We start from the raw sequence: 26,204 nt of genomic DNA, 5'->3' as shown, positions 1-26,204 counted from the left end.
GCCGGCTTCCCTCTGAAAAGAACAGCGTTTCATAATCACTTGCGGCTTTCTTGTAACACTCTTATTGCTAAAGCTTCCAGGTAAAAATGTTCTTTGGGTATTGATTTCAATTTAGCAAGTACGTGTTGCATGGACTGGAATAACTGGTGGCCACGTGGAGATACCTACCCAAAATAAATGTTGTGGCTGCTAATTCTTTATGTAAATGCATGGATGAATCACTCCCAAGAGAAGCACTTTGTAAAACTTTGTCCCTGGATCCATTCAGTGGTGTACCAATTCTAACCAGTTTGTTTTCCCTCTACACTGACACCTTTCCTGACCTCTTGCCCAATTATAAACTTATTAGCATGGCGTTTAGACTGTCAACTTGGTGGTTGTGACTTAGGCGTCCTAGTCAGGAGTGAAGGCATTGGGGAGAAAATCAGCATGTCTACAGCATGTCTCTTTTAATTAGTTTTCACCTCTAGAGTCTGAGTTCAGAGTAGTTTAGAAACATGCACTTGTTATCTTAATTGACAGCTACATACTGAGAAAGGTAAAGGGAAACTTGAGGAAAGAGTTGCTATTTAAGGACTGCATATGCAACAATACCCATTTGCCACCATTGGCTCATTAATATAATTTCTGTGGAATTTGACAGTGGATCCTTTTTTTCTACCACTGCTATTTTTTTTTAATATAAAAAGCAGAGTACATACAAAAGTTGAATTATAACCCCACCAAAACAGATGTCAGAGGTAGAGGGAGTGGGCTGGAAGACACTTGAGTCAATACAGTGCTTGCCTTGCAAGCACGAGGACTGTGCCCGATGCCCAGAATCTCATTAAGAAAACAAACAAACAAACAAACAACAATGATGACAAACAGCTGGTGGTGTTGCACTCTTGTAATCCCAGCACTGGCAAGAATCTCGGCATAGGGAGAGCAGATCCCTTGGGCTGATAACCAGCCAGTGTAGCCTGCTTGGTGAGTTCCAGGCCAGTAAGAGAGCTTGTCTTTAAAACAATGTGGCTGGTGTTCCTGAAAAATGACACCTGAGCTTGTTCTCTGATTTCTGCACGCACGCGCGCGCACACACACACACACACACTTTAAAAATTTGGGGGAGGGGTGAGTGGGTTTGGTCTTCCTAGTAATTTTTTTGTTGTTCTTTCAAGGTAGTCTCTCTCTGGCCAAAGCTGGCCTACAATTCACTATGTAGTTTCAGGGTTGCCTTGAACTCACAGCGATCTTCCTACCTCAGCCTCCAGATCGCTAGGATGAAAGGTGTACACCACCACACCCGGCTCTTCTGAGTAATTTTAAGGGGAAGCACAAAGCATACCTCATGTCAGATGGCATTATGCTAGCCATGTCCTACATTTTGGGGAGTTTTTTTGGCTCTATCCAAATGTTAGACAATATTGCCAATCAGAACTTTAAAGTTCTTCCTGAACAAATATCTATGCTTACACATACATATTTTATTAGGGGGATTACTTTTTATAATTCCCTTTTGGCCAAGTTCCCATACAAAATATATCTTAACCAGCCAGCACACTTTCAGAGCTCTTTCTCAGAGGTGTTCCTGTCACTTGGACTGCTATGGTATTTCAGGTTACCTCCAAGATCCTCAACAATTACTACTGCCTTTGATTTCACCTCCTTTACTGAGGTGCCAGGTGGTTGTGGGCCTTTTTCTTGAGGAGGGGCGATTTGAATCTGGAGTTTTTTTCTAATCGCTAGACAGTTCCTTATGATAACCCTAAACATTCATTCTGACTCCCTGAAGAATTGGTGTTTTTTCCTTCTCTTTTTCTTCTCCCTCTCTTCCTTACCTTGATTTCCAGACTTTCTTCTAAAGTGCTGAGAATTCATTTCCTTTAAATCAATTATATATGGGACCTGGGGAATAGCTTAGTAATAAGGAACTTATCTAACATGTGAGACTAAGTTTTATTCCCAAAACCTTAAAAATGAATTACATACTCATGTCTTATTTCTCATTTATGTGCAGTTGAATGCATTTGTGTTACAGACACCTAGTTGATTGAAAAAATATTGTGGAAATTCCACAACAGGATACCAGTTGTATTGATTTTATGAGCATAAAGTGTAGAAATAAAAAGTTTTGAATTATTAAGTGTTATTATTGAGGCTTTGTTATTTTGAATTTTATTGATTTATTTGCAAGCAGAGAGAAATGGAAAGAACAGTGACTGAGAGAGAGAATGGGCTCACTAAGGCCTCCAGCCACTGCAAAGGCATTCCGGTTATATTTGCATCTGGTTTTATGTGGATACTGGGGAATCAATCTCAGGTTGTTAGGCATTAAGAGAAAGTGACTTATCCACTAAGCAATCTCTCCAACCACTGGTTGTTTAATTTTATTTTAATTTTTAAAAATTTTTTATGACTCAGTCTTATTTTATTTTATTTATTTGAGAGAAAGAAAGAGAATAAGTGCACCAGGGCCTCTATTTTTTATTTGCAAGCAGAAAAATATACAGAGAAAGAGATAGAGAGAGGGAGTGAGAGAATGGGCATTCTGGGGCCTCTTGCCACTGCAGACAAACTCCGGATGCATACATCTGATTTACATAGATACTGGGGAATTGAACCTGGGTTGTTAGGTTCTGGAGGCAAGTACCTTTACTGCTGAGCCATCTCTTGAGCCTCCCCTTTTTAAATTTACTCTAAATCAGAATTTAAGAATTGAAACTGAAATTCACCCTGGATGTTTAATAAATATGTTGTTTTTACCAGTAGGTTTTAAAGGTTATGTTTGTGATTTATAGAATAGTAACCATATTTTTAAGAGTGACACAAAACCATGCAATGTTAAAAGGATTCCTTATGCATTTGTGATATGGTGATCATACATTCAGGCCCACTGAGGCAATATTGGCTGGTGCTTAATTGGTACAGTGTAATTATTAACATACTAATAATGTACTCTTCAACTTCAGGTTAAACTAGCAATTTCAGTCAGTAATTCAGATAAACAAGTTGTACTCTCACATGAATAAGTCAAAAATATAAAAATAAAACTCAGGCTTAATAATGTTTCCTTTACCTGAAACTACACAGAAATTCCAGAATCACCTAGCAGATAAAAGATATAATTCATAGCAAATTAACATCTTTATTTGTACCTCAACATTTGCAGTGTTAATCTGTACATGCTATGTCCTCCTCACTCTTTATTCAGAACAGACACAGAATATGGCACCCTGCATCTAAACATCAGCCAAGTGACTTGGCACCTCTTTATAAGCTCTACTATTCCTCAAGCTTAAGACACAGTCTAGAATTTAAAACAAAAGGCAATGTTGCCTGTTAGGTGCCGTAAGCCTGTACATTACTATGGAGGTTTTGTGGGACACACTAATAATATTTGACACTCACAAACCAGTTTGAAGCCTGAAATGCAATTTCATTTATCTTTATATTCTAGCTTTATGGTGTCGCAGAACCTGTCCATCTGTTCAGCTGAGATTGCTAGAAATAGTGAGTGTCCAGAAAGACTTAGATGAGAAAGGTCAAAGGGGACTCTTGACCTCGTGAAACTTGCCAGAGCAATTTGAGCAAGGGGCCGATATACAGTTAGATACTATTCGCTAAAGCAGGCTCGGCTTTAATTGGTAATGATAGCACAGACGCACAGTGAGTCGTTGCTGAAAGAAAACAAAAAGTGTCCAATATAGTAATTTATTACCAGTCAGTGGGTTTCAGGCGCTAGGTTGTTTTACCCCTGCAGTGGGGAGAGAAAGCAAAAAGGTACTCTAACACTTAGCTGAAATGGATGCCCCGCTGATACCCGGGGTGCGGTGGCCCCCTGATTGCCCGTGCCATTAGCTTGGTAATGTTGTCTCTATTGTGAACTCACTCCCTGTGTCCTTCCTGTGCCTCAGCCGCAGATGGAAGGCTTTCTCCTTTGTCTTCTACTTGCACTGCCAATCACGCAGCTCACCAGCTTACCAGATGCAAGGAGGTGTTTTTTCCTGCCAACAACCAGCTCCAGCAACCCGGGCCCCAACAAGCTGCAGAGGATGGCTGTGCTGTCATTTGTACTTTCTTGTCTGATCAACACATCCAAGAGATGCTTGTCCATTCATATTAACCCACCAGTGTTTTCTAAGCTTTTCCTCTTTGTAAGATTGGCGCTCTTTGTACATAGCATGTCCCTACCTGCTATAGTGTCCTGTGAAATGAACTTGTAAGTTATGAATATTAAAGTATGGTTGGTAAGGTAAGAGTAAATCCTTTTCAGATGTGTGTTCTTCTAATGAATCCTATCCCTTTTAAAATACTCCTGGTTTCTGTCACTGAAGATAAAATTCCCATGAAGAAATGTAAAGGAAGTCCTTGTAAACATCTAGATCTTTTTCTCTAAATATATCTTAAGGTAAACTCTGAAACTCAGAAAGGAGAATAAAAGGGCTTTCGTAATTAAAAACTATGTTTTGTATTCACAGTGGCCTAGGAGAGGTATAGTTTGTGTGAGCATTAAAATAGCCCAACCTTTATAAAAAGAGATTTAAAAAAAAAAAAAAACAAGTATATGCTCAGCTTCTTCAAATACTTGAGCTTATATCAAAATTATTTCATTTGGTGACTAGTGCATATGCTGTTTTCCTCAAATCATAGTATAGATTTAATCCTAAAATGATTATATAAATGCTAATCATTGGTAGAATTTATGATTACATACAAAACTTAACCTTCATTTTGATTTCACAACTGAGTATTCTGTGAGAAAATATTTATTGTTATGCACTTTTTAATGAACACCATAACTTCATATATTAGGATTTTATATATTAGGTTTGCATAGGTAAAATTAAACCACTGATTACTATAATTCTCCATGCAAGTATCTTTACATTTAAATTTTAGCATTTTAAGTCAGATTGTAGAAATGGATGAATAATTAAAGTGGGCTATTTCTGTCTCCCTTTCTTTGTGTGTGTTTCTTTTTGTGCATATGATTGTTCAGACTTGTGTGCAAGTGTGAATATGCAGCGGCTAGAGGTCAGCACCAACTGTCTCACATGATTGCTCTTCACATTACTTTTGTTTTGTTTTGTTTGTGTTTTGGACTGCAACAGAGTCCTTTTCTTTATTAGCATATATTAATTGTACAAAGTAATAGTTTCATTATGGCATTTCTATTCATGCATATAACAGACTTGCAAAAGATATCTCTAATTTTAACTTTTTGTTCATTTTTATTTATTTATTTGAGAGCAACAGAGAGAGAAAGAGGCAGAGGGAAAGAGAGAGAAAGAGAAACTGCATGTCAGGGCTTCCAGCCACTGCAAACGAACTCCAGATGTGTGCACCCCCTTGTGCATCTGGCTAATGTGGGTCCTAGGGAACTGAGCCTCGAACCGGGGTCCTTAGGCTTCACAGGCAAGCAGTTAACCACTAAGCCATCTCTGCAGCCCAAGATATCTTTATTTTTAAAAATCTATCATTTAGATAAGCACAGGCCATTGTTATTTAACTTAAGAATTCTATTTTCTTTGAACAAACTTTTTAGATGCATTTAAAAAAAAAACAGTATCACAGAGAATTCTTGCTACATTCCTCATGCCCAGTTTTCCTTCATTATAATATTGACTGATAAGTGATTAACAGTGGAGTGTTATTAAAGAAGCAGAGAAACGAAATGAAAAAGTTGTTTTTACAATTTAAGTAAAAAAATAATAGTGCAGTATCTTCTGAGGCATTTGATATAATTAAAGAACATTATTTTTTGAGGCAGGTTCTGTCACTGAACCCAAAGCCCACCGACGGGGCTAGAGTAGGTAGGTGCATGCCAAATGCTAGGGACCTAAACTCAGGTGCTCAGGCTTGTACTGCGAGCACTTTACTCACCTAGCCATCTTCTCTCCAGCCCTCTATGTCTTTCTTAACACAAATGCACTTTAGGTTTTAAATTAAGCAAATAGTTCCTCACACCACTCTGAAGGTAGATCTAGCTATGCGAAGAGCCAGAAGGAACCTTGACTAGAGGCAATCTTCCCTGCCATAGTTGCTTCCAGGCAGGCAACATTCTCAGCACTATATTCAGTCATCCCAAGGAAAGTTAGATGAAAAGTGTGTCCAGTTAGCGCCCATCGATTCTAGAAGGTTTTATGCTCTGGGCTTAGAAAATAACTAGCAGCGAAGCTTTCCACGCAAGATGAAGCTTGATCATTGTGTTAAATTAGATGGAGGAAGCTATTTGAGAAAAAAAAAAAAAAGGAGAAAGAAATCTCTCATAATCTGCTTGTTCCCGGTGAGACATTGTTTGACTTGATTAATAAAAGTTTACTCAATAAATATTTACTTGTTATTAGAATGTGGATTAGTTGACCAAGTGATTAATCAATTTGCCTTTTGGATGGAAACCAGACATTCACACTGCTACTTACCTACCCATTAATCTTCATAAACCAAACCATGTCAGTATCTGTACCATCTCTATATTGTTAGACCAGGGAATTCCAAAGTGATAATTTTATAAATGTGTTTTAGATTAGATAAATGTTAATTTATGACTGTACTTATTAATAATTCTCATTTCTCTTTCTAACCTGTGTTTTATACTTTGAAGAAAGGCAGTAGGCAAAGTAAATGGAAGGAGGGCATATCCACTGGAAGCTTGCATCTTGTTAGCAAAACGACTGGTCTTAGGGAGGAGGGTGAAGAGTCATAAGCCGACAAGAGGCTTTCCCTCGGCTAATGGAGTGTGTATTTGAAAGAAGGCAGCAGAGTTCCCAGAATAAGTTAGATCCCAGCGGTAAGCAACCTTCAGAGACAGAAGGTTAGCTAGGTAAAACAGCATTTAAGTTGTACTTTCCATGAAATTTTTATGCAGTCATGTGTATTAAATCAGTTAATGCCCTGATGTCTTTGAGAGGGGAAAATGCATTTTCTTTTCCTGGATATCATGTCAGAAACATCTACAGTAACTCCACTTTTCAGCTATGGTTTATGTTGTAACTTCAGACTTTCCAAAATACTATGAAGCAGTATTGGTTTTCATGTTTCACTAATGGATCAAGGCTGAATTTTAGGAAGTGAGTGTTTGACAGTTCAGAGAGGGCCCTGCTGTTTATGGGTAGAAAAGAGTCCCATATTTGCCTCTGTCATTATGATCTGATGTGGTACACTTTACACCAGTGTGTGTGTGTGGACATGAATTTCTTCTTATGCAGAAAAAAATACATTTCAGATATTGTAGCAAGTTTCTTAAAAAAAAAGTATCTGGTGATGCTGACTTGCGATACTACCACTTGGGAGGCAGAGGCAGAGGGATTACAAATCAAGGCCAGCTAAATAGTGATACCTGTCACAAAACATCAAACAGAAATTGATCAACTTCAGGCTGGAGAGATTACTTAGCAGTTAAGGCACGTGCACGTGCCTGTGAAGCCTAAGAACCCAGGTTTGATTCTCCAGGTCCCACATAAACCAGATACACATGGTAGCACATGCATCTGGAGTTCGTTTGCAGTGTCTAGAGGCCTTGGCATGCCAATTCTCTCCTTCCCTCCCTCCCTCTCTCTCTGTCTCTAATAAATAAGTAAAAATAAAATCTTAAAGTGATCAACCTCCTCCTAGACCAGTACATATGAAAATCTACTCTGGGTAGATTTTTTTCAGTCATACCACCAATAAGTACTATTTAATTTTACCTTCTGGAAAAATCTTTGATGGGGGAAGGTACTTGTAGGATATATGCAACCATTACTAGGAAGGTAAGGTTGTTACTGGGAGGGCATTTGATAAGGTTTATAGAGAAAAAGCTGTGCAGATGAGTTTAGGACATTACCTGCACGAGGACCTGTGCAAGCAGAGGGGTGGGAAAGGGTCGGAAGGTGGATACCAAGCACTAAGCGCAGAGGAAGGGAGAAGCAGGGCCAGGTGCAGACTGTGCAAGAGCTCAAAGGAGATGAGCTGGCTGCACATGCCTCTGCAGGGCGACTGCTGTCCTGCTCAGGATTGACGTCAGTTGAAATTCCCCACAACAGTTCTAAAAAATGTGTTATCTGTCAAAGCCCAGTAACTGAAACTCCCCTGACTTTGAGGGCTAGATTCAAGCAAGCCCTCAGTTTGTGTGTGTATGTGTGTGTGTGTTGGGGGGGGGGTTATATCCTGGAGGAATGAAAGGCCCTCCACATTGCACATTAGATGTGAGGCTCTTGTTTCGCTGAGACAGGGGGATGACTAGTGGGCCTGGGGTGCTTTCCTACCTCTCCTGTGGACTTGAACTTCTCATCACACAACAAAGGACTTTTTTTTTTTCTAAAATGTAGAGCATATTTCTTGCTCTTAAATAGCTCATATCAGAGGATACAGTTCCTACCTTAAAGGATATTCACTTTTAGGGAATCGAGCCTTGAACCGGGGTCCTTAGGCTTCATAGGCAAGTGCTTCACTGCTAAGCCATCTCTCCAGCTCCTAATTTACAACATTTTTATTTACTTTTTCATTTATGGGACCTTTTGTCTTTTCCAGAATTAAGCTAAGAGTAATATAGAAAAAAAAATTTAAAAAAAGAATGTAGTAACAATATAAACTACAACATGTATGATTCTTAAAATCTTAAAGACTGAAAGAAGCCTGGGGAAAACACCCACAAAAGGAACAGTTTCGTGTTCAGAAGGGGAAAACCTGGCAAGATAGGAGGGAGAACAGTGGTAGCAGATAGTCAGGAGAGATCTGTGGAGAGATGGAAATGTTCTAAACTCAGATTGTGGTGATAAGTGCACAACTCTAAATTTTCTAAATATTATCATATGTAAAACCACAGATGAATCATATGGTACAGAAATGACCATAAATATGTTAGTAAATGAAATGCCTTGTTAAAACTTGGGCTTGGAGTTACAATAATGTGAGTTGATTTAAATGTTGACCATACCAACTTTTACCTGTGTGATTATAGGCAAGTACACAAAATTATTTGTACATGTTGTAGTGTACCACGTGACTACATATTAGACAATTTATAAATTTTAAATTCTGTAATGTAACCAAATCCGTATTTTTTTTATTTTTATTTTTGAGGTAGGGCCTCACTGTAGCTGTTTTAACAGCTGCTTTGTTCATTTTAGTGGCCCAAAGGCAGGAGCATGAGTAAATGAAGGGGAGTTTGGCAATAGTTGTACTGGGTGTATTTGTGATTGTGGCAGGACATGTCCCTTCACAACACACGTGGAGGGGGCTCCAGTGTGCTCTGGCAATGAAGTTTTCTCAGAACATGTCTTATAGAAGGTACATTTTCACCTTCAAAGGCAGGGAGTGAAACCAGTCTTGTTTAACTAGTTTGTCTCTCTGAATCAGGTAGAAAAGGAAGACATGCAAACTGAACATAATGGGACAAAGGGGAAAGAAAACAAATCAACAAATGTGTGTGTTATACCTGCACCCTCATACCTATTACATTTTTCCTCCAAAATCTTGAGTGATTTTATTTTCTCTCTCTTTTTTTTTAAATATGTGTACTGGGTTGTTTCAAGCTTGATCTTTCTTTTGTTGATTTTAGTTTTTGTCATTTATTTGGAGTTATTGTCAGTATAAGAGAAACAATTCCAGTCTTCTACCAGCCGTCTGCGATTGTATTTGCAAACTCTGTAGCTTTCCCCACGTCTGTGTACTGCTCAGCACATGTGGCTCACACATTAGCATGAAGATGACCACACTATTTACTCCCCACTACACCAAGTTAAGAGTTCAGGCACATTGTCCATTGTTGTCTCATCTGTTGCTCAGCCTGTACCTCTAGAGACCAAGACTAAGAGATACGCTGGAGAAATGCAGGCACCTCCCCAGATCTGCAAAGCATAGAGAGCAAGAAATGGGGAGTTATTTGTTGTGTGGTCAGATGACTACGTGCAACCCTTGCTATGTACATGTGAACTCGCACTTGACATTTAAACCTAGCCCTTGTGCTTCTGTGCAGCCTGTGGAGTCATTGAATGAAATTCTCTGCATTTAATTACTTTAGATTTTTTTTTTTAACTAGGTTGGCAAACTTTCCCATAACATTTGCTTAAATGATATGTTTGATATGTGCTATCATTCTGAAATTAATATTTTATCACGTCAGTTATGATTTAGCTTGCTATTTTTAATAGGATTTTTGAAAAGATACATTGTACCTAAATCAGTACAAATAAGGTAGAAATTTATGACATTTGTTGCTAAACATTACTGAGTGTTGTAAATGTCCTATTTGTGACTTGGGACATATTCTGAGGCATATTTATTGCTTTTCTGTAGTATTTATGCCTAAAGTAATTATTAATTATTTTTTCAGGGCCCATTGTTAAAAAAAGATCTTAAAATAATCAGCTTCCTTAAATTTCAATGTGTTGGCAGTCTGGAATCATATTTACTCATAATACATTAAATAAATATTAAAATAAGCAATGGCTTATTTTGTAATATAATAGACTGATTTCCAATGAAACCGATTTTCTTACATATTAAATAAATTTGGAATAATGTTTGATTACAATACAATGTAAAATGTCTAATTTCTCCTGAGGGCTCATTTGGAACAGTACAGTGAGCTTCTTGTGAAAGCAGGGTACATGTAATAAATATGACTAGAATTGTTGCTGCTATTTGAGGGTTCCATGAGTGGGGAAGATCTAGATTCTGTGTTTGAACAACATTCTAGTTCAGGGGAGTAAGAGTGATGGAAGGAACAGCCGTTTTACTTAACTTGGTTAACCAGTAATCTAGGAAACACCATGGAAGTAGTTCGTGCGTAGGTGACGTCCTTACCTCAGTACTCCTTCAAGGGTTGTTGGAACTTGGAGGGTAATCTGAAACTAATAGAGTTCAAACATTTTAAGTAATCAAGCTCCCACCTTTGTGGTCTACCATGTTCTTGTCATAGAATGCTCATAGTTTATACTTATAATAGTCAAGTTCTTATTGCTGAGACAAAATACCATACAGAAACCATCTTAAGGGAGGAAGGGTTTGTCAGTTCTAAGTCACAATCAATCACATCAGGAAGACTTGGAAGGAGAAGGGAACCAGTGTCATAGCCTATCAACACGGAGGAAGCAGAAAAGTAGACCTAGAGAGCATAGCCAGCTCTCTCCTTTTATACAGTAAAGGACTTTGTGCATGGTGAAGGTCTATCTAGTATTTCAATATTTATATTGACTGTCAACTTAGCAGTATCTAGAATAACCAATAATCTTGATCAGGTTAGCTGAGGTGGGAAGACTAGAGAAAATAGCACTAAATATTTTTTTATGATACTTGTTACATGTTGCCACAACAGTTTTGAAGAAGGTTCTCTAGAGCACATCAGATGGAGCACTTCTCAGCTGGGAATACTCTACTTCCTATTTGTAAATTTTAGTGAATTTATCAAGAGAAATATGAAACAGAATTTAAATAATTTTTTGTTTAGTAAAATGTGGGCTTCTATAGAAATTTGGGAATAGATACAAAGGGCTGGATAGAAGGCTCAGGGGTTAAAGGTGCTTGCTTGCAAAGCCTGACACAGCATGGATTTGATTCCCCAGGACCCATGTAAAGCCAGATGCACAAAGTGGTGCATGTGTCTGGAATTCATTTGCTGCAGCAAGAGGCCCTAACATGCCCATTCTCTCTCTTTCTCTCTCTCTCTGTCTCCAGATAAATAAATATGAAATATAAATAGAGTTAATAAAAAGGAGACATTCATAAAACTATAACTTTATAAAATTGGATTGTACTTTAACAGTATAAGTGTTTCCATGAACAATGTATGTGAATTTATTGCCATAACATCATAAGTTTTATTACATGGTACTTCATCATATGCATATACTGAAATGTATTTAGCAAAAATTCTATTATGGGCTATTTATTTTGCTGATTATTGACAGAAAAATTTGCAATGAACATTATTTTATATGATTTTATGCATCTTTATAGTTTTCCTGTATAATTAATTGTTTTAAATAATTTAATCTTTGAATAGTACATGGCATCTTACGGTGTGGAGAAGCATCTCCACAAAGCAGGCATGTCTTCATATTTGTCTTGCTGCATGTGAGAGTGTTGGCTTGTTCTTTCCAGGATCAAAACTGAATTATTTGATTTTCAATGCTCTCTACTAATGCAATTTCGATTTGTGGACTGTCTCAACATCAGTTCCATTAAATTCTCTAAAAACAATAAAGTAATTTTTAGAAAATGATTTTTAATAATGACTATGTGTGATAACAAGAAATTTTAAGAATTTCTTAGAGGCAAAATCAAAATGGTAACACAATTCCCGACCAGTGAGGATAAAGGTCAACTGACATCTCTGTTAATTCATGGGAACTCTTTGTGTAGCTTCTAACCACTACATAGTGACCAAAGAGCCCTGTGTAAGTCCAGAGCCAAGTCAGTTTGGCAGAAACCGCTGCCTGTATCCATCATCTCACAGGGGCTATAACTCAGGGGAAAAAAAAAAATGAACAAAAACTGAGATAAGTTCACAGAGAGTGAAAGTATTTGTGTTTATTGACCTTGGCCCTAGATAAATGAACAACTTTCTTAAGAGTCGAAAATCATAATATAGAAGTTAGAATTCTTGCTAGGTACAACATATGAAAATGTTTGCAGTTGGGGGTACTCCTGGGTACCTGAAAATCAGATTAAAATCTTCTCAAAGGGAACTCACTGAAGATGTAACACACACAACACACACACACACAAGAGAAAGAGAGAGAGAGAAAGGAGAGATACAATTCTAACACCTGCAACGAAACAGGAAAGCATCCTCAGAGCAGATATGCAGAGTGACTCTCAGAAAGATCTCAGACATTGGAATTATAAAATAAGCATGTGCAGAAGAAAAACAAGAAGAGTTTTAAAATATGAGTTAGAAAGAATCAACTATAATAATGGCCAGGCATAATGTGCATGCTTTTAATCCCCACGTTCAGAAGGCAGAGGTAGGAGGATCGCCGTGAGTTAAAGGCCACCCTGAGACTACATTGTGAATTCCAGGTCAGCCTGGGCTAGGGTGAGACCCTACCTGAAAAAGCAGAAAAAAGAAAAAAGAATAGATCACTTTGATTTTTTTTTTTTGGCTTGGTAAATTATTTAATTAATTAATTTATTGTTTGGTTTTTCTTTTTTATTTATTTTTTGCTAGTTCTGTATAGTGTGTTTACAGCCATGTTGGTACCATCTTAGCCTTCTCCCTGTTGTCTCCCCGCTACAGATTGTGGGTGTTGCATTGTAGGGATGGCCTTCAGTTATGGGGGAGAGGCAATGTCTCTGTGCATAATGACCAAACTTATAGCTCTAACAATTTTTTCACCCCCTCTTCCTTGAATTTCCCTTAGCCATGGTGGGTTCATTTTTGGTCTATTTCAGTAACGGGAGGTCTTGGGAGCTGAAGAGTTGACTGTTCTCTGTGTCTGTCCCCTTCACTCTTATGATGGTACCAGGTTCATCAAGAAAAGCATCACTTGCTCATCACCCCTCAATTCATAATAGCTAAGAGCTGGAATCAATCCAGATGTCCACCATTACACTAATGGAAAACTAAGATGTGTTTTATCTACACAGTGAAATTCTACACAGCAGTAAGGAGAAATGACACAATGAAATTCGATAGAAAAATGGTCAAACTTGGAACAAATCATTCTCAATAAACTCACCTAATCACAGAAAGATAATTGTCACATGGTCTCACTCATCTGTGGCTCATAACCTGAATCTTCCCATGATGCTGGCATACTTAATAAACAATTTGATTTTTTAAAGAATCAAATAGAACTTCAAGATTATATATCAAAATAAAGAACTCATTGGTTAAGAGACATATTAGAGACCAGTAAAATCAAACAGGCAAAGACAAGACAAACTATGAAAAGTATGTGCAGATGAGGCATGGAGGGACAAAGAGACAGAAAACACAAGGTATAGAGCCTCCATCAAATAAGAGTATGCATCCAGTAAGGTGATGGTAGAATGGACAGGAAAGATTCAGAACATCTTACCGTCTCAGATACAATATAGGACTGGGGAAAATATCATATAAAAAGTCATATTTTGATGCAGAATATTATAGACAAGAGGACCTAGAATCAAAAATAGCAGGGAGAAAGTCAGATGGAGTGACAGCCCAGCAGCTGACATCTCCACCACATGAAAGGAAGCCAGAAGCAGCAGAAGACAGGCTGAAAGGCTGAACTCAGCAAAACTGGCTTTCAGGGAAAAACATTATTCCATCAAAAGGATAGACGAAAGCAAAAGTTGATTCTTTGAAAAGAGTATCAAAATTAACTCCTAACAAGAAAAAAGAAGCAAAATATATAATTGAAAAAGGATTCAGATACCACAAAATTTGGGTAACTGATAATCAGACAGACCCCCACTTCAACAACTGTAAAAACTGTCAAAATAAATATTAAATTAATTAAATATGGTCTAAGTAGGAAATGTATCCAAGAACTTGACACATGAAAGATTTTAAAGACCATAGTGGGTCATGGTAAGGGAACTTAATCAGAAATCAAGTTCTTTTTTAATGTTATTAATCAATTTAGTGTTCTATTGCAATTAATTTATTCATTGATACCTCAACTAATTAGACCAGTCTCTCAAATCACTAAAGCAGTTGGATATCAGAAGAGGAAAACATGAAAATTGTTCTGTCACACAAATCAAATACAAAATTGAAAACCATATACAAAAATACAGTCTTTGAAAGGAATGTGAGTGATCATTTTCATTTTCTCTGATAGGAAACTTTTTTAAAAGAAAAACTCCAAAAGTATAATCTTCAAAGGATGTTCAATATTAATTAAGAAAAAAAAAAACACTGTTAGGGATGGAGAGATGGCTAAGCAGTTAAGGCATTTGCTTGCAAAGCCCAAGGACTGAGATTCAATTTCCCAATACCCGTGTAAAGCCAGATGCACAAAGTGGTACATTTGTCTGGAGTTCATTTGCAGTGGCTAAAGGCCCTGGCACATCCTTCCTGCTCTCTTTCTGGATCTTGCTCTCATATAAATAAAAAGATAAATAGCTGGGCATGCCTTTGATTCCAGCACTTGGAAGGCAGAGGTAGGAGGATCACTGTGAGTTCAAGGCCACCCTGAGATTACATAGTGAATTCCAGGTCAGCCTTAGCTAGAGTGAAACCCTACCTCCAAAAAAAGAGGAAAAAAAGATAAATAAAATATTTTAAAAACACTATTAGCACTAATTGTGGTGCTCCACACCAACAGGAAATTGTTGAAGAGGCAAAAGAAAATCAGAAAACTCTAGTAGGCTTGGCATATAGGTTAGTAGTAAAGGTCCAAACTCTAGCATGACAAAAAGAAAAAAAATAAAAATTTAAAATAGTGGCTATATACACTGGTGTTTCATCAGATCCTATAAATCTTTCATTTTTCAAAATAGGAACATATGGTATTTCAGATGCATAGCTGACCAACAAAACATTTCAAATAACTATATAACTCCCTAAGCACAAAAGAAAACTATAAAACTCATATGTAAATATTGTACAGAATAAACAAAATATCAATGAAAATGTTCAACAATTAATATAGCTTATATTATCATTTTAAGATATTTAAATTATTTATTTGGTATTTCTTTATTTATTTATACCTTTTTATTTCGAGGCAATTTTGGGTCATGTAGCCCAGGCTGACCTCAAATTTGCTTTATTTATGATGCTGGCCTTGAACTCCTGACCCTCCTGGCCTTCCAAGTACTGAGATTAGAGGTCTGAACCACAGCACCTGCCTCTTGATGAGTATTTGAGTCCTAGACAGTGGACATACAGAACAAGTAAAGGTGATCCTGCAAACGTATACATTCTTACAGTGTCATCATAAATACAGGAAGAAGAAAAATGTGACAGAGAGAATACAGAGTAATGAGCAGTCAATATTTTTCCTTGCATATCTCTATGACTACGTTGGGAATATGTGAATATGGGATCATGTATATGTGTATTATAATATAAATGTTATCCTCTCATATATATGGTATGAAATATATAGGATATGAAAGAATATATACATACATATGCATATATACACAATATATACATACAAATAGATAGATAGATACATAGATAGATATTATATCATACACTTTTTTTCTCCAGAGTGAATCTAATTCAAATTTACCTAGAGGACAAAAACAAATCTTGTGTTAATTTTTTTAAAATTTTTATTTGGGCTGGAGAGATGGCTTAGCGGTTAAGCGCTTGCCTGTGAAGCCTAAGGACCCCGGTTCGAGGCTTGGTTCCCCAGGTCCCATGTTAGCCAGATGCACAAGGGGGCGCATGCGTCTGGAGTTCGTTTGCAGAGGCTGGAAGCCCTGGCACGCCCATTCTCTCTCTCTCCCTCTATCTGTCTTTCTCTCTGTGTCTGTCGCTCTCAAATAAATAAATAAATAAATAAATAAATAAATAAAATTTTTATTTATTTTACAGAGAAAGAGGGAGAGATAGAGAGAGCGAGAGAGAGAATGGCATGCCAGAGCCTCCAGCCACTGCAAACGAACTCCAGACACATGTGCTCCCCTGTGCATCTGGCTAATGTGGGTCCTGGGGAATTGAACCTGGTTTCTTTGGCTTTGCAGGCAAATGCCTTAACTGCTAAGCCATCCCTCTAGACCCTAAATTTTTTTTTAATGAACATTAGGATACAGAGTGTAATTTAAGAAGGAATTTTATAATAAAGGCAAGACAACTTGCCGTGACCTGTCTTTCCAGAACTTAATACTGCTTTGCATGTAACTGTAACTTGTGTTTCTTTTTATGTTGCATGTCGACATCACAGAACTTACACAGCAATGACTTTGAAATATGATTATTCTTCACTTCCTTAGGTTGCTGATGCCATATCTGTTCCAAGGCCTTTTAATGTCTTGCCTGTGAAAACAAAATGGAGTGATGTTGGCTTTCACATCCTGCTGTTTGATCTGGAAAACCTTGTTGAAGGGATGCTGCCAAGGCCCCTCAGTGGCACTGACCCTCCGGGTTCATTCTATGGCAGTGGCATCCTGAGGAGAGCCAAGAGCACTGTGGAGAAGACGGCCCTGACAATGAAAAGAAGCAAAGCGTCCTGCACTTCTCTGTCTGCTGAGGCTCAGACCAAGCCTGCAAGTGAGAGCCCAGCCCCAGGGGACAGTATCTTCAGCTTCTCAGAGGAAAATGACAGCTTGAAGAGGCAGAAGAAAACAAAGCATTCCAAAAAGACATGTGCTAAGCCATACAGCAAGGCCGATGCTAATCTCACCATCGACACAGCGAAACTGTTCCTGTCGTGTCTCCTGCCATGGGGGGTGGATAAAGAATTAGACTACCTCTGCACCAGACACCTCAATATCCTGAAGCTGCAGGGTCCCGTGTCTTTGGGACTTGCCTCCGATGGAGAGCAGTTCTCTCTGATGCTCCCGGGTTGGGACTTGGACAGCAGTGACATGAAGTACCCAAGAGTGAATCTGTTTTCCAGAAAAGTTTTGGACTTGTCACATAAATACACAGCCACTCTTCCAAGCCAGGCTGGAATACCAAGAAACCTGGAAAGCCACTGTGACCCTTTACAGGAGTCAAACACGATAGGTTACTTATTGAGAAGACTGGTTTTGGTGACCACATTAGTTAACATGCCTTTAGAAGCAGCCTGTGAGACTAACAGGTAAGAATGGCAGGAGACTGCTGATCTGTTGTATGCAAGTCCCCGTCTTCCTTATTTCTGACAGAAGACTACTTCTTCACTCCAAAACCAGTATGTAAAAAAATCTTTCTATTAATTCTTGGGATTGGAAGATAATTGACAGTATATCTATATGTTTTAAAATTGATTCATGCAACAAATATTTGTTATTCTCATAATCTATGCCAGAAAATCCACTATGGTAGATGCTTAATATATCCATAAATCAATGGATATACATATAACATATATATATGTGTTATATGTATATCACCATTGTCACTGTAGATTGTCATCACCTACTAACCTCAGCTCTGCCTGTTGGTCTTTTCCCACTATTAAAATTCAGTAATGTTTGTTAATATGTCGGATGTTATAGAATTGAATTAAGTTCTCTAAATGCTTCCTTATTAAACTATGCCCATAGCTGATGGACTATGGAACTTAAAGAAAGGACTGATGTAGGCATGAACTCGTTTGAATGATAAGATACTGCTCATGATACAGACAGGAAGTACTGAAGCAGAGTAGAAGACTTGGGTGAAATATTGTTGATTAAGTGCTGGAGGTGGTTAGAGGGGAAAGAACAGCAATGCTGATTCCAGGACAGGGTCCCTCAAATAGACACTGAATCAAACACTACATGGCAGTGAAGGATCTCAGAAATTTCTCTTCATCGATAAGAGCACAGTTCACCAAAATCTGTCAGATGCTGTGTGACAAATATCCTGCCCTTGGTGGGCTTAGCATCAGTTGGGAGTCCACCAAGGCACTGTAATACTCCATGACATTTTGCTCCCATGGGGATCGACTCTGACAAGATCAGAGATTAAGAAGTGCCCAGTTTTTATACTCAGTGAGCCTCTGTTTCCTTTTGTTCATCCTAAATCCCCAAATGTCCCTTTGAAAAGAAATTTCATGGGGATGGGAGATAGCTTAATGGTAAACTGCTTGCTGTGCAAATGTGAGGACAGGAATTGTGTCCCCAGCAAATAAATGCTGGCTAGGCATGGTAGTCCACCTTTAATCCTGGCACTTAGGAGGCTGAGGCAGGGGATCCATGGGTCAAGCTGGCTAGCTAGGCCAGTGGAATTGCTGAAGTCTGGGTTCAAGTGAGACAGCCCATCTCAGTTAGCAAATAAGTTAGACAGTGATTATGGAAGACGCTTGATATCACTGACCTCCACACACATGAACATGTATGTGTATGTGCACCTACACATATGTCTTCATACATGTTAACATGCATACTCACATATACACACAATGTAGATAGTTGTTTAAAACTTTCTTTTCTTGCTATTACTAGGAAAATTACATAGCACTAATGTATGATGAAAGAAACTATAATTAGCCTGGAGTCCAATGGCCTAGCATTGAACCCTGATCTAAATTGGATCACTGCGGTGTGACATTGGCCTAGCCCCCTGTGCTGTCTGGAGTATGCCTTCTTTGTTTACAAAGTGAGCTGAGGTGGACCAGGCAATTGCTTATTTCTTCAGATTTTTGAAGCTTAGCACTGCTCTCTCACCGTGTGTTTAAGTGTGGTCCCACAAAGCAGGCAGGGCACGGGGCAGGGGAGGTTCTGTCATTGCTTGCCAGAGGCTTTAATTGTGAATTTGTTCCCAATGCAAGGTATGAGATAGAGAGGATGGAATACCTGGCATTATGTAGGGGATTCTATGGGCTGTCAACATGCTTTTCATGAAAGGCCTTCAAAAGATGCCCAGCAATAGTGTATTCTCCAAAAAAAAAAATGTCCATTGAAGTCTGGGGATGGTTGGGATTTAAGAGTTCTTGCTGCAAGCATGGGCGCCTGAGACTCCCTGAGTTTGGTTCCCCAGGGCCCCAATAGACAGCTGGACATGGCCACACATCTATACCCTGAGTCCTGTGGAGAGCAGGTACAAGAAAATCACGGGGCTCATGGTCAGCCAGTGGACTGGAAACAGCAACTTCAGGTTCAGTGAGAGATTCCACCTCAAGGAGACACCTGGATATGCAATAGAGGACACCTGATGTTCTCCTCTGGCTTCCACATGAACACGGGCATGCACATCTGCATGTACTCATGTATATACTACATGCATATACACCACACATGCTCATATGTTTGAAAAAATTTACTGAAACAAGTTCTAGAGTGTCAGAATCAGGAGTCAAGACTGTTTCTCTAAGTCAGTTAACTCTAAAGTTGATCTGTCAGAACTGGGATGTTATGTTTCATTGAGAAATCAAAATGATGTATTTATTGGACACAAATCTTTCCATCAAACGTGTCCCTTTTGCCAACACTTGACCTTGGTTGTGAAGGTTGAGAAGTCATGTGGTACCCACTGGACACATGACTTCCATGAACTTTAAAGAAAGACCTGCATGCCAAGGAGACCACTGGGGTAGTTTCGGAACATTCCTGTAAAGGAGGTCCTGGCCCAGCAAGGAGACCACTGGGGTAATATCTGAACACTCCAGAGGAGGAGGTCCTGGCCCAGCGAGGAGACCAGTGGGGTCATATCTGAACACTCCTGTAAAGGAGGTCCTGGCCCAGCGAGGAGACCACTGGGGTAATATCTGAACACTCCAGAGGAGGAGGTCCTGGCCCAGCGAGGAGACCACTGGGGTCATATCTGAACACTCCTGAGGAGGAGGTCCTGGCCCAGCAAGGAGACCACTGGGGTAATATCTGAACACTTCAGAGGAGGAGGTCCTGGCCCAGCGAGGAGACCACTGGGGTAATATCTGAACACTCCTGAGGAGGAGGTCCTGGCCCAGCAAGGAGACCACTGGGGTAATATCTGAACACTCCAGAGGAGGAGGTCCTGGCCCAGCGAGGAGACCACTGGGGTAATATCTGAACACTCCTGAGGAGGAGGTCCTGGCCCAGCAAGGAGACCACTGGGGTAATATCTGAACACTCCAGAGGAGGAGGTCCTGGCCCAGCAAGGAGACCACTGGGGTAATATCTGAACACTCCAGAGGAGGAGGTCCTGGCCCAGCGAGGAGACCACTGGGGTAATATCTGAACACTCCTGAGGAGGAGGTCCTGGCCCAGCAAGGAGACCACTGGGGTAATATCTGAACACTTCAGAGGAGGAGGTCCTGACCCAGCAAGGAGACCACTGGGGTAATATCTGAACACTCCTGTAAAGGAGGTCCTGGCCCAGCGAGGAGACCACTGGGGTAATATCTGAACACTCCAGAGGAGGAGGTCCTGGCCCAGCGAGGAGACCAGTGGGGTAATATCTGAACACTCCAGAGGAGGAGGTCCTGGCCCAGCGAGGAGACCACTGGGGTAATATCTGAACACTCCTGAGGAGGAGGTCCTGGCCCAGTGAGGAGACCAGTGGGGTAATATCTGAACACTCCTGAGGAGGAGGTCCTGGCCCAGCAAGGAGAACTTGAGAGAGAGTTCTTTGGCAGCTGTCAACAACTGAGGATCCCAGAATTGGAACTCCCATATGACATGTTCTAAAGTGGTGAGAACCCTCCTCCAAAATTGGACTTAATTCTAAAAGCTCTTGTTTGCAGTTCAACTGGGGTACAGATTTTAGGTGAAGAGGAGGTACCCACAAGAAGTTAACATGAAAGAAATTGCTAAAAATAGTCCATGTTCAATTCCCAACTTTGCTCCCGTATCTTCAGTTTACTTTTCTTAAAATCTTTTTCATAGTATTTATGAAACAGTATCCTTTAACTCTTTTTTTCCAAACAGACCCTTGAAAATGGAATTCATGCATAAGGGGAAAAGCCCTGGGAATGATATTTTGAATATATCAAGTTTCTACGGACACTTAAGAAATGGTAAGGGGGTAACTTACACATATATGAACCCAGTATATTTTTTCCTATACAGTAGTATAATATTTGTATAACTTTACAGCAAAGTAAGATAAGCAATATTGCATAACACATAGACTTCAACCATCTTTGAAATGCCTAAAGCCTAAGACTTCTGTCAAAGAAATATTTGGATATTAAGTAAAGAGCATATGTGATTAATTGAAAAATTTACTGCATCCATATATTTATTCTAAATAATTATTAGAGAATTGCATTGCTATTTCAGAAGGTTACATTATTTAATGTTTTAAAATGTATTTATTTGTGGGCTGGAGAGATGGCTTAGCGGTTAAGCGCTTGCCTGAGAAGCCTAAGGACCCCAGTTTGAGGCTCAATTCCCCAGGCCCCACGTTAGCCAGATGCACAAGGGGGGGGGGGCGCACGTGTCTGGAGTTTGTCTGCAGTGGCTGGAGGCCCTGGCATGCCCATTCTCTCTCTATGTGCCGCTTTCTCTCTCTGTCACTCTCAAATAAATAAATAAAAATATTTTTAAAAAGTAAAATAAAATAAAATGTATTTATTTGTAAGCAGAAAGAATTAGAATGGCTATGCCACAGTCTGTTACCACTGCAAATGAACTCCAGAAACATGCCGCACTTTGTGCATCTGACCTTATGTATGTACTAGGGAATTGAATCCTGGACACCAGTCTTTGAAAACGAGCTCCTTTAATTCCAGAGTCATCTCTCCATCCAAGAAGGTTATAGTCTCATGAGTATCAATCTTAGTTGTGTGTGTGTGTGTCTTTGTGTGTGTGTGAGTTTGTGATTTATAGGCATATACATGCCACAGTATGTGTATGGAGATCACAGGACAGTCTTGGATGTCAAATTTCAACTTTGTTAGATGTGGGATGGCTTGTTCATCACTGCATTCCACACACTAGCTGGTCCATGAGCTTCTGGTAAATTCCTCTGTCTCTACCTTCTGTCTCTTTGTAGATGTGCTGGGATATAGACACCTGCCCCAACATCCGGCTTGTACATGGGTTCTGGGAATCCAAACTCAGGCACTCATGCTTACAGTTTCTCCAGTGACCCAGCTGTTTCCCCAGCCCCATGAGTGCCACTGAGTAGCATCTCTATGTTTAGACTTTTTTTTGATGCTAAGTGGTAACCTGTCTCCCACACATGCCTTTCCAGATCTTCAGCACATCACCAAGTATTGGTCCTACCCTCCCAGCTTCTCAGGTCAAGAACTTAGATGTCATGTCTTACTTTCCCTTTCTTTTATCTCACACCCACTCTGTAAGCCATCATGTGGTTCTATCATTTGACTATTCCCCAGACAGACTACTTCTCACCATCCACATGCTTCACCCATGGAGTGAGCCTCTAGCCTGCATTCACATCCTACTTAGATGGTCACAGTAGGTGCCTAGCCACTCCCAGATTCCACCCTTGGCTCCTACACTCTATTCCCAACCAAGCTGCCAGAGTGATGTATTAGGCACAAAGTCACATCCTCACTCTGTTGGGAACCTTCCAATATCTTTTGTTTTCTACTCAGGATAAAAGCCATAGTCATTCCCATCATTCCCAAAGCCCTGTCTGTTGTAGCTGCTTGGCCTATATCATTTTACACACACACACACACACACACACACACACACACACACACACACTCTTCTCTGGCTCAACTCCACAATTACCTACTCTTGTCTCCTTATTCATAAGCAACATGACAAGCAGGTCATGTGGGCTTATTATGAGCTGTACCTTTGCCTGAGATGATCTGTCCCTAGATATCTGTACAGTTCCCCTGCTCTGCTTCTTTTCCCCTTTGTTTCTCAAGTCTTTCTCAAATGCTACATATGTATATATGGAAAAATGACTCAGCACTTAAGGGCTGGTTGCAAAGCCTGATGGATCAGATTCAATTCCCCAGTACCCAACTTAAAACCAGAGTGGAACATGCATCAGGAGTTTGGTTGTAGTGGCAGAAGGCCCTGGTGCACCTCTCTCTCTCTCTCTCTCTCTCTCTCTCTCTCTCTCTCTCTCTCTCTCTCTTTCTTACAGTGTAAGACTGAGGATTCGAATTCTATTACCAATACCCATGCAAACTTCCAGGTTTAGTGGCACGAACCTATATTCCCAGGGATTGTGAGGTGGTGTAGACAGAAGGAGCCCTAAGATGTGCTGGCTAGCTAGACTAACTGAATCAGTGAGGTTCAGCTGAGTCAAGGTTCAGTAAGAGACCATGCCTCAACAATAAAGAGGAAGCCAGGTGTGGTTGTGCATTCCTTTAATCCCAGCACTTGGGAGGCAGAGGTAGCAGGATCACTATGAGTTCAAGGCCACTTGAGACTACATAGTGAATTTCAGGTCAGCCTGGGCTAGAGTGAGACTCTATCTTGAAAAACCAAAAGAGAAAGAAAGAAAGAGAGAGAGAAAGAAAGAGGGAGGGAGGGGTAAGGAAGGAGGAGATACAGATTGAGAAGAACACATGACATCAACCTACAGCCTCTACAGACACACAGGCATGTGTAAACACACCTGTATACATGTGCACCCACACATATAGCAACATGCTTACACACATCACACACAAATACATGTGCAAAGTAAAGATTAAATTAGAGACTAAAAAAGCACATATTTTGTTTTCATAATGGGAAGTTCAGAAAGGGAAAGGAAACAATACCCTGAGATTTTCAAGGTTGACAGGAGTCGACACCTCTCTTAGCAGAAGTAGTGACAGAGTGATATTGGCAAGCCCAGGATGTTTTCTTTTCATCTTTACCCCTGAAGTTGCAATTAATTCTATAACTCGCTGACATTGCCAAGAAAAGTTGGCTCTCGTTTCTATGTTGTATTAAAATTTTAACATCACATTAAAGTGCACTGTGAAGTACTCTGTGATGCCAGTAAGCAGTTACAATTGAGACGGATGCTTGGTATTGATGGTCACAAGGTTGACAGAATGAGAGTAGGAAAAGGAAAAAGATCAGAAGAGACAAAAATGATTTCTGCTATGATTGTGAAGAAATGAGAAATATGACTGCAAAATAACAGTGCTCTACCCAACGTGCTTTATGTCTTGCTTTTGGTTATTTCATATTATATGCTCCTTCAGAAAAAAAATACTAATCGAACATTTCTTAACTTTCTTCTTGTTTATTTGTGTGTAAATGTGTATGGTGTATGTGTATGGACATGTGAACTCCACGTGTGCATGAGGAGGTCGAAGGTGCATGTGTTTGGACGTATACACTCCACGTGTGCATGGGGATGTCAGAGGACAACTTCAGGAGTCTTCTTTTTCATATTTTTATTTATTCATTTACAAGAAGAGATAGACATAGAGAAAAGAGATGGAAGAACGGGCCTTCAGACACTCTAAAGATCTCCAGATGCATCTGCCACTTTGTGTATCTGGCTTTATGTAGGTATTGGGGAATCAAACCTGTGTCATTAGGCTTTGCTGGAAATTCCCTTAACTGCTGAGCCATCTCTCCAGCCCCAAAGGACAATTTTGTTTTCTTTTCTTTTTTTTTTTTTTTTTCCTTTCAAGTTATAGTCTCATTCTAGCCCAGACTGTCTTGAAATTTACTATTCTCAGGCTGGCCTTGAACTCACAGCGATCTTACTTCTGCTTCCAGAGTACTGGGATTAAAGACTTATGCCACCAAGCCTGGCCTCCTTCCACATTCTTTTGAGACAGGGACTCTCTGATTTTTGCCTCTACTACTTGCAAGTTTTGGAATTATCCTGGCTCCACTCCTCCTTGCACTCCTATGTGTAGTGATGATAGCCATGTGCAGCAATTTTTGTAAGGCTTTGCATGGGCACTGAGGAGGATCAAAACTATGTAAGGGGCTGGGAAGATTGCTCAGTGGTTAAAGGTGCTTTCTTACAAACTTGGTGGTCCAGGATTGATTCCCAGCCCATGTGAAGCCAGATGCACAAAGTGGTACATGCATCTGAAATTCATTTGAGTGTGATGTACTCATACTCACTCTCTTTCTGTCTGCACCTTTCTCTCTCTTGCACATAAAAACAATATATTTTTAAAAACTGTGTTAGTGTGCTTGCAAGCAAAAATCTTTAACAACTGAAGTATATCTCTCTCTCTCGCTAGTCCCCAACTGTTCTTTGAAATATCTTTCATATCTTCAATTTGTATTGTACTCAGTGTCTTTCTTTGATGTGTAATATGATTATATATGTATATTATAATAATGATATAGCTAATAATGTAATATATGGAAATTAGTTATGCATATACTAAGTATATTCTTATGCATTACTATGTATATTATTATATACCTACTATATGCAAAACTTGTTTCCAGATGGAATCATTCAGACAAATGCTAATCTCATTAGTTGATACCAGAATGTCAAACATTTATTAATATGATAATTAATCTATAATAATTATTCCTTGCCATTATGATTTTATAATGTCTAGTTAACAATAATTAATCAAGACCATTACAGTATTAATATTCTTACCAGTGAAAGACCCCATGCTGTTCCACTCCTCACCCCCAGTACCTGAGACCTACACAATGTACTTTAGGCCTCGGAGAGCCTTAATTCATTGATTTTTCATTTGGATGGTTCTATGTATATTTGCAATTAGTAAAAAGGCACTTATTAAGTGTTTTTAGTGTGGATAGCTACTGGGCACTACGAATCAATTCAAATAGAGCAAGCCCTTCCTCATTCTTAGGATTTCCCACTAGAC

General features: G+C 39.4%; 1 protein-coding gene across 4 annotated transcripts in view; it reads left to right on the top strand.

Moving 5' to 3' along the window:
* The window catches only part of Wdr72 (WD repeat domain 72), a 214,912-nt gene that overhangs the window by 106,697 nt on the left and 82,011 nt on the right, over window positions 1-26,204 (top strand). For all 4 annotated transcript variants that reach the window (XM_045160885.1, XM_045160886.1, XM_045160884.1 and 1 more), the window contains 2 exons: window positions 16,843-17,654; window positions 21,385-21,473. In XM_045160885.1, the coding sequence (XP_045016820.1) occupies window positions 16,843-17,654; window positions 21,385-21,473 (901 nt within the window). The remainder of the gene's footprint in view (window positions 1-16,842; window positions 17,655-21,384; window positions 21,474-26,204) is intronic.

Source organism: Jaculus jaculus, chromosome 10 (assembly GCF_020740685.1).
Source record: "Jaculus jaculus isolate mJacJac1 chromosome 10, mJacJac1.mat.Y.cur, whole genome shotgun sequence".
Classification (NCBI taxonomy): Eukaryota; Metazoa; Chordata; class Mammalia; order Rodentia; family Dipodidae; genus Jaculus; species Jaculus jaculus.
This window is presented reverse-complemented; position numbering and strand designations above follow the sequence as displayed.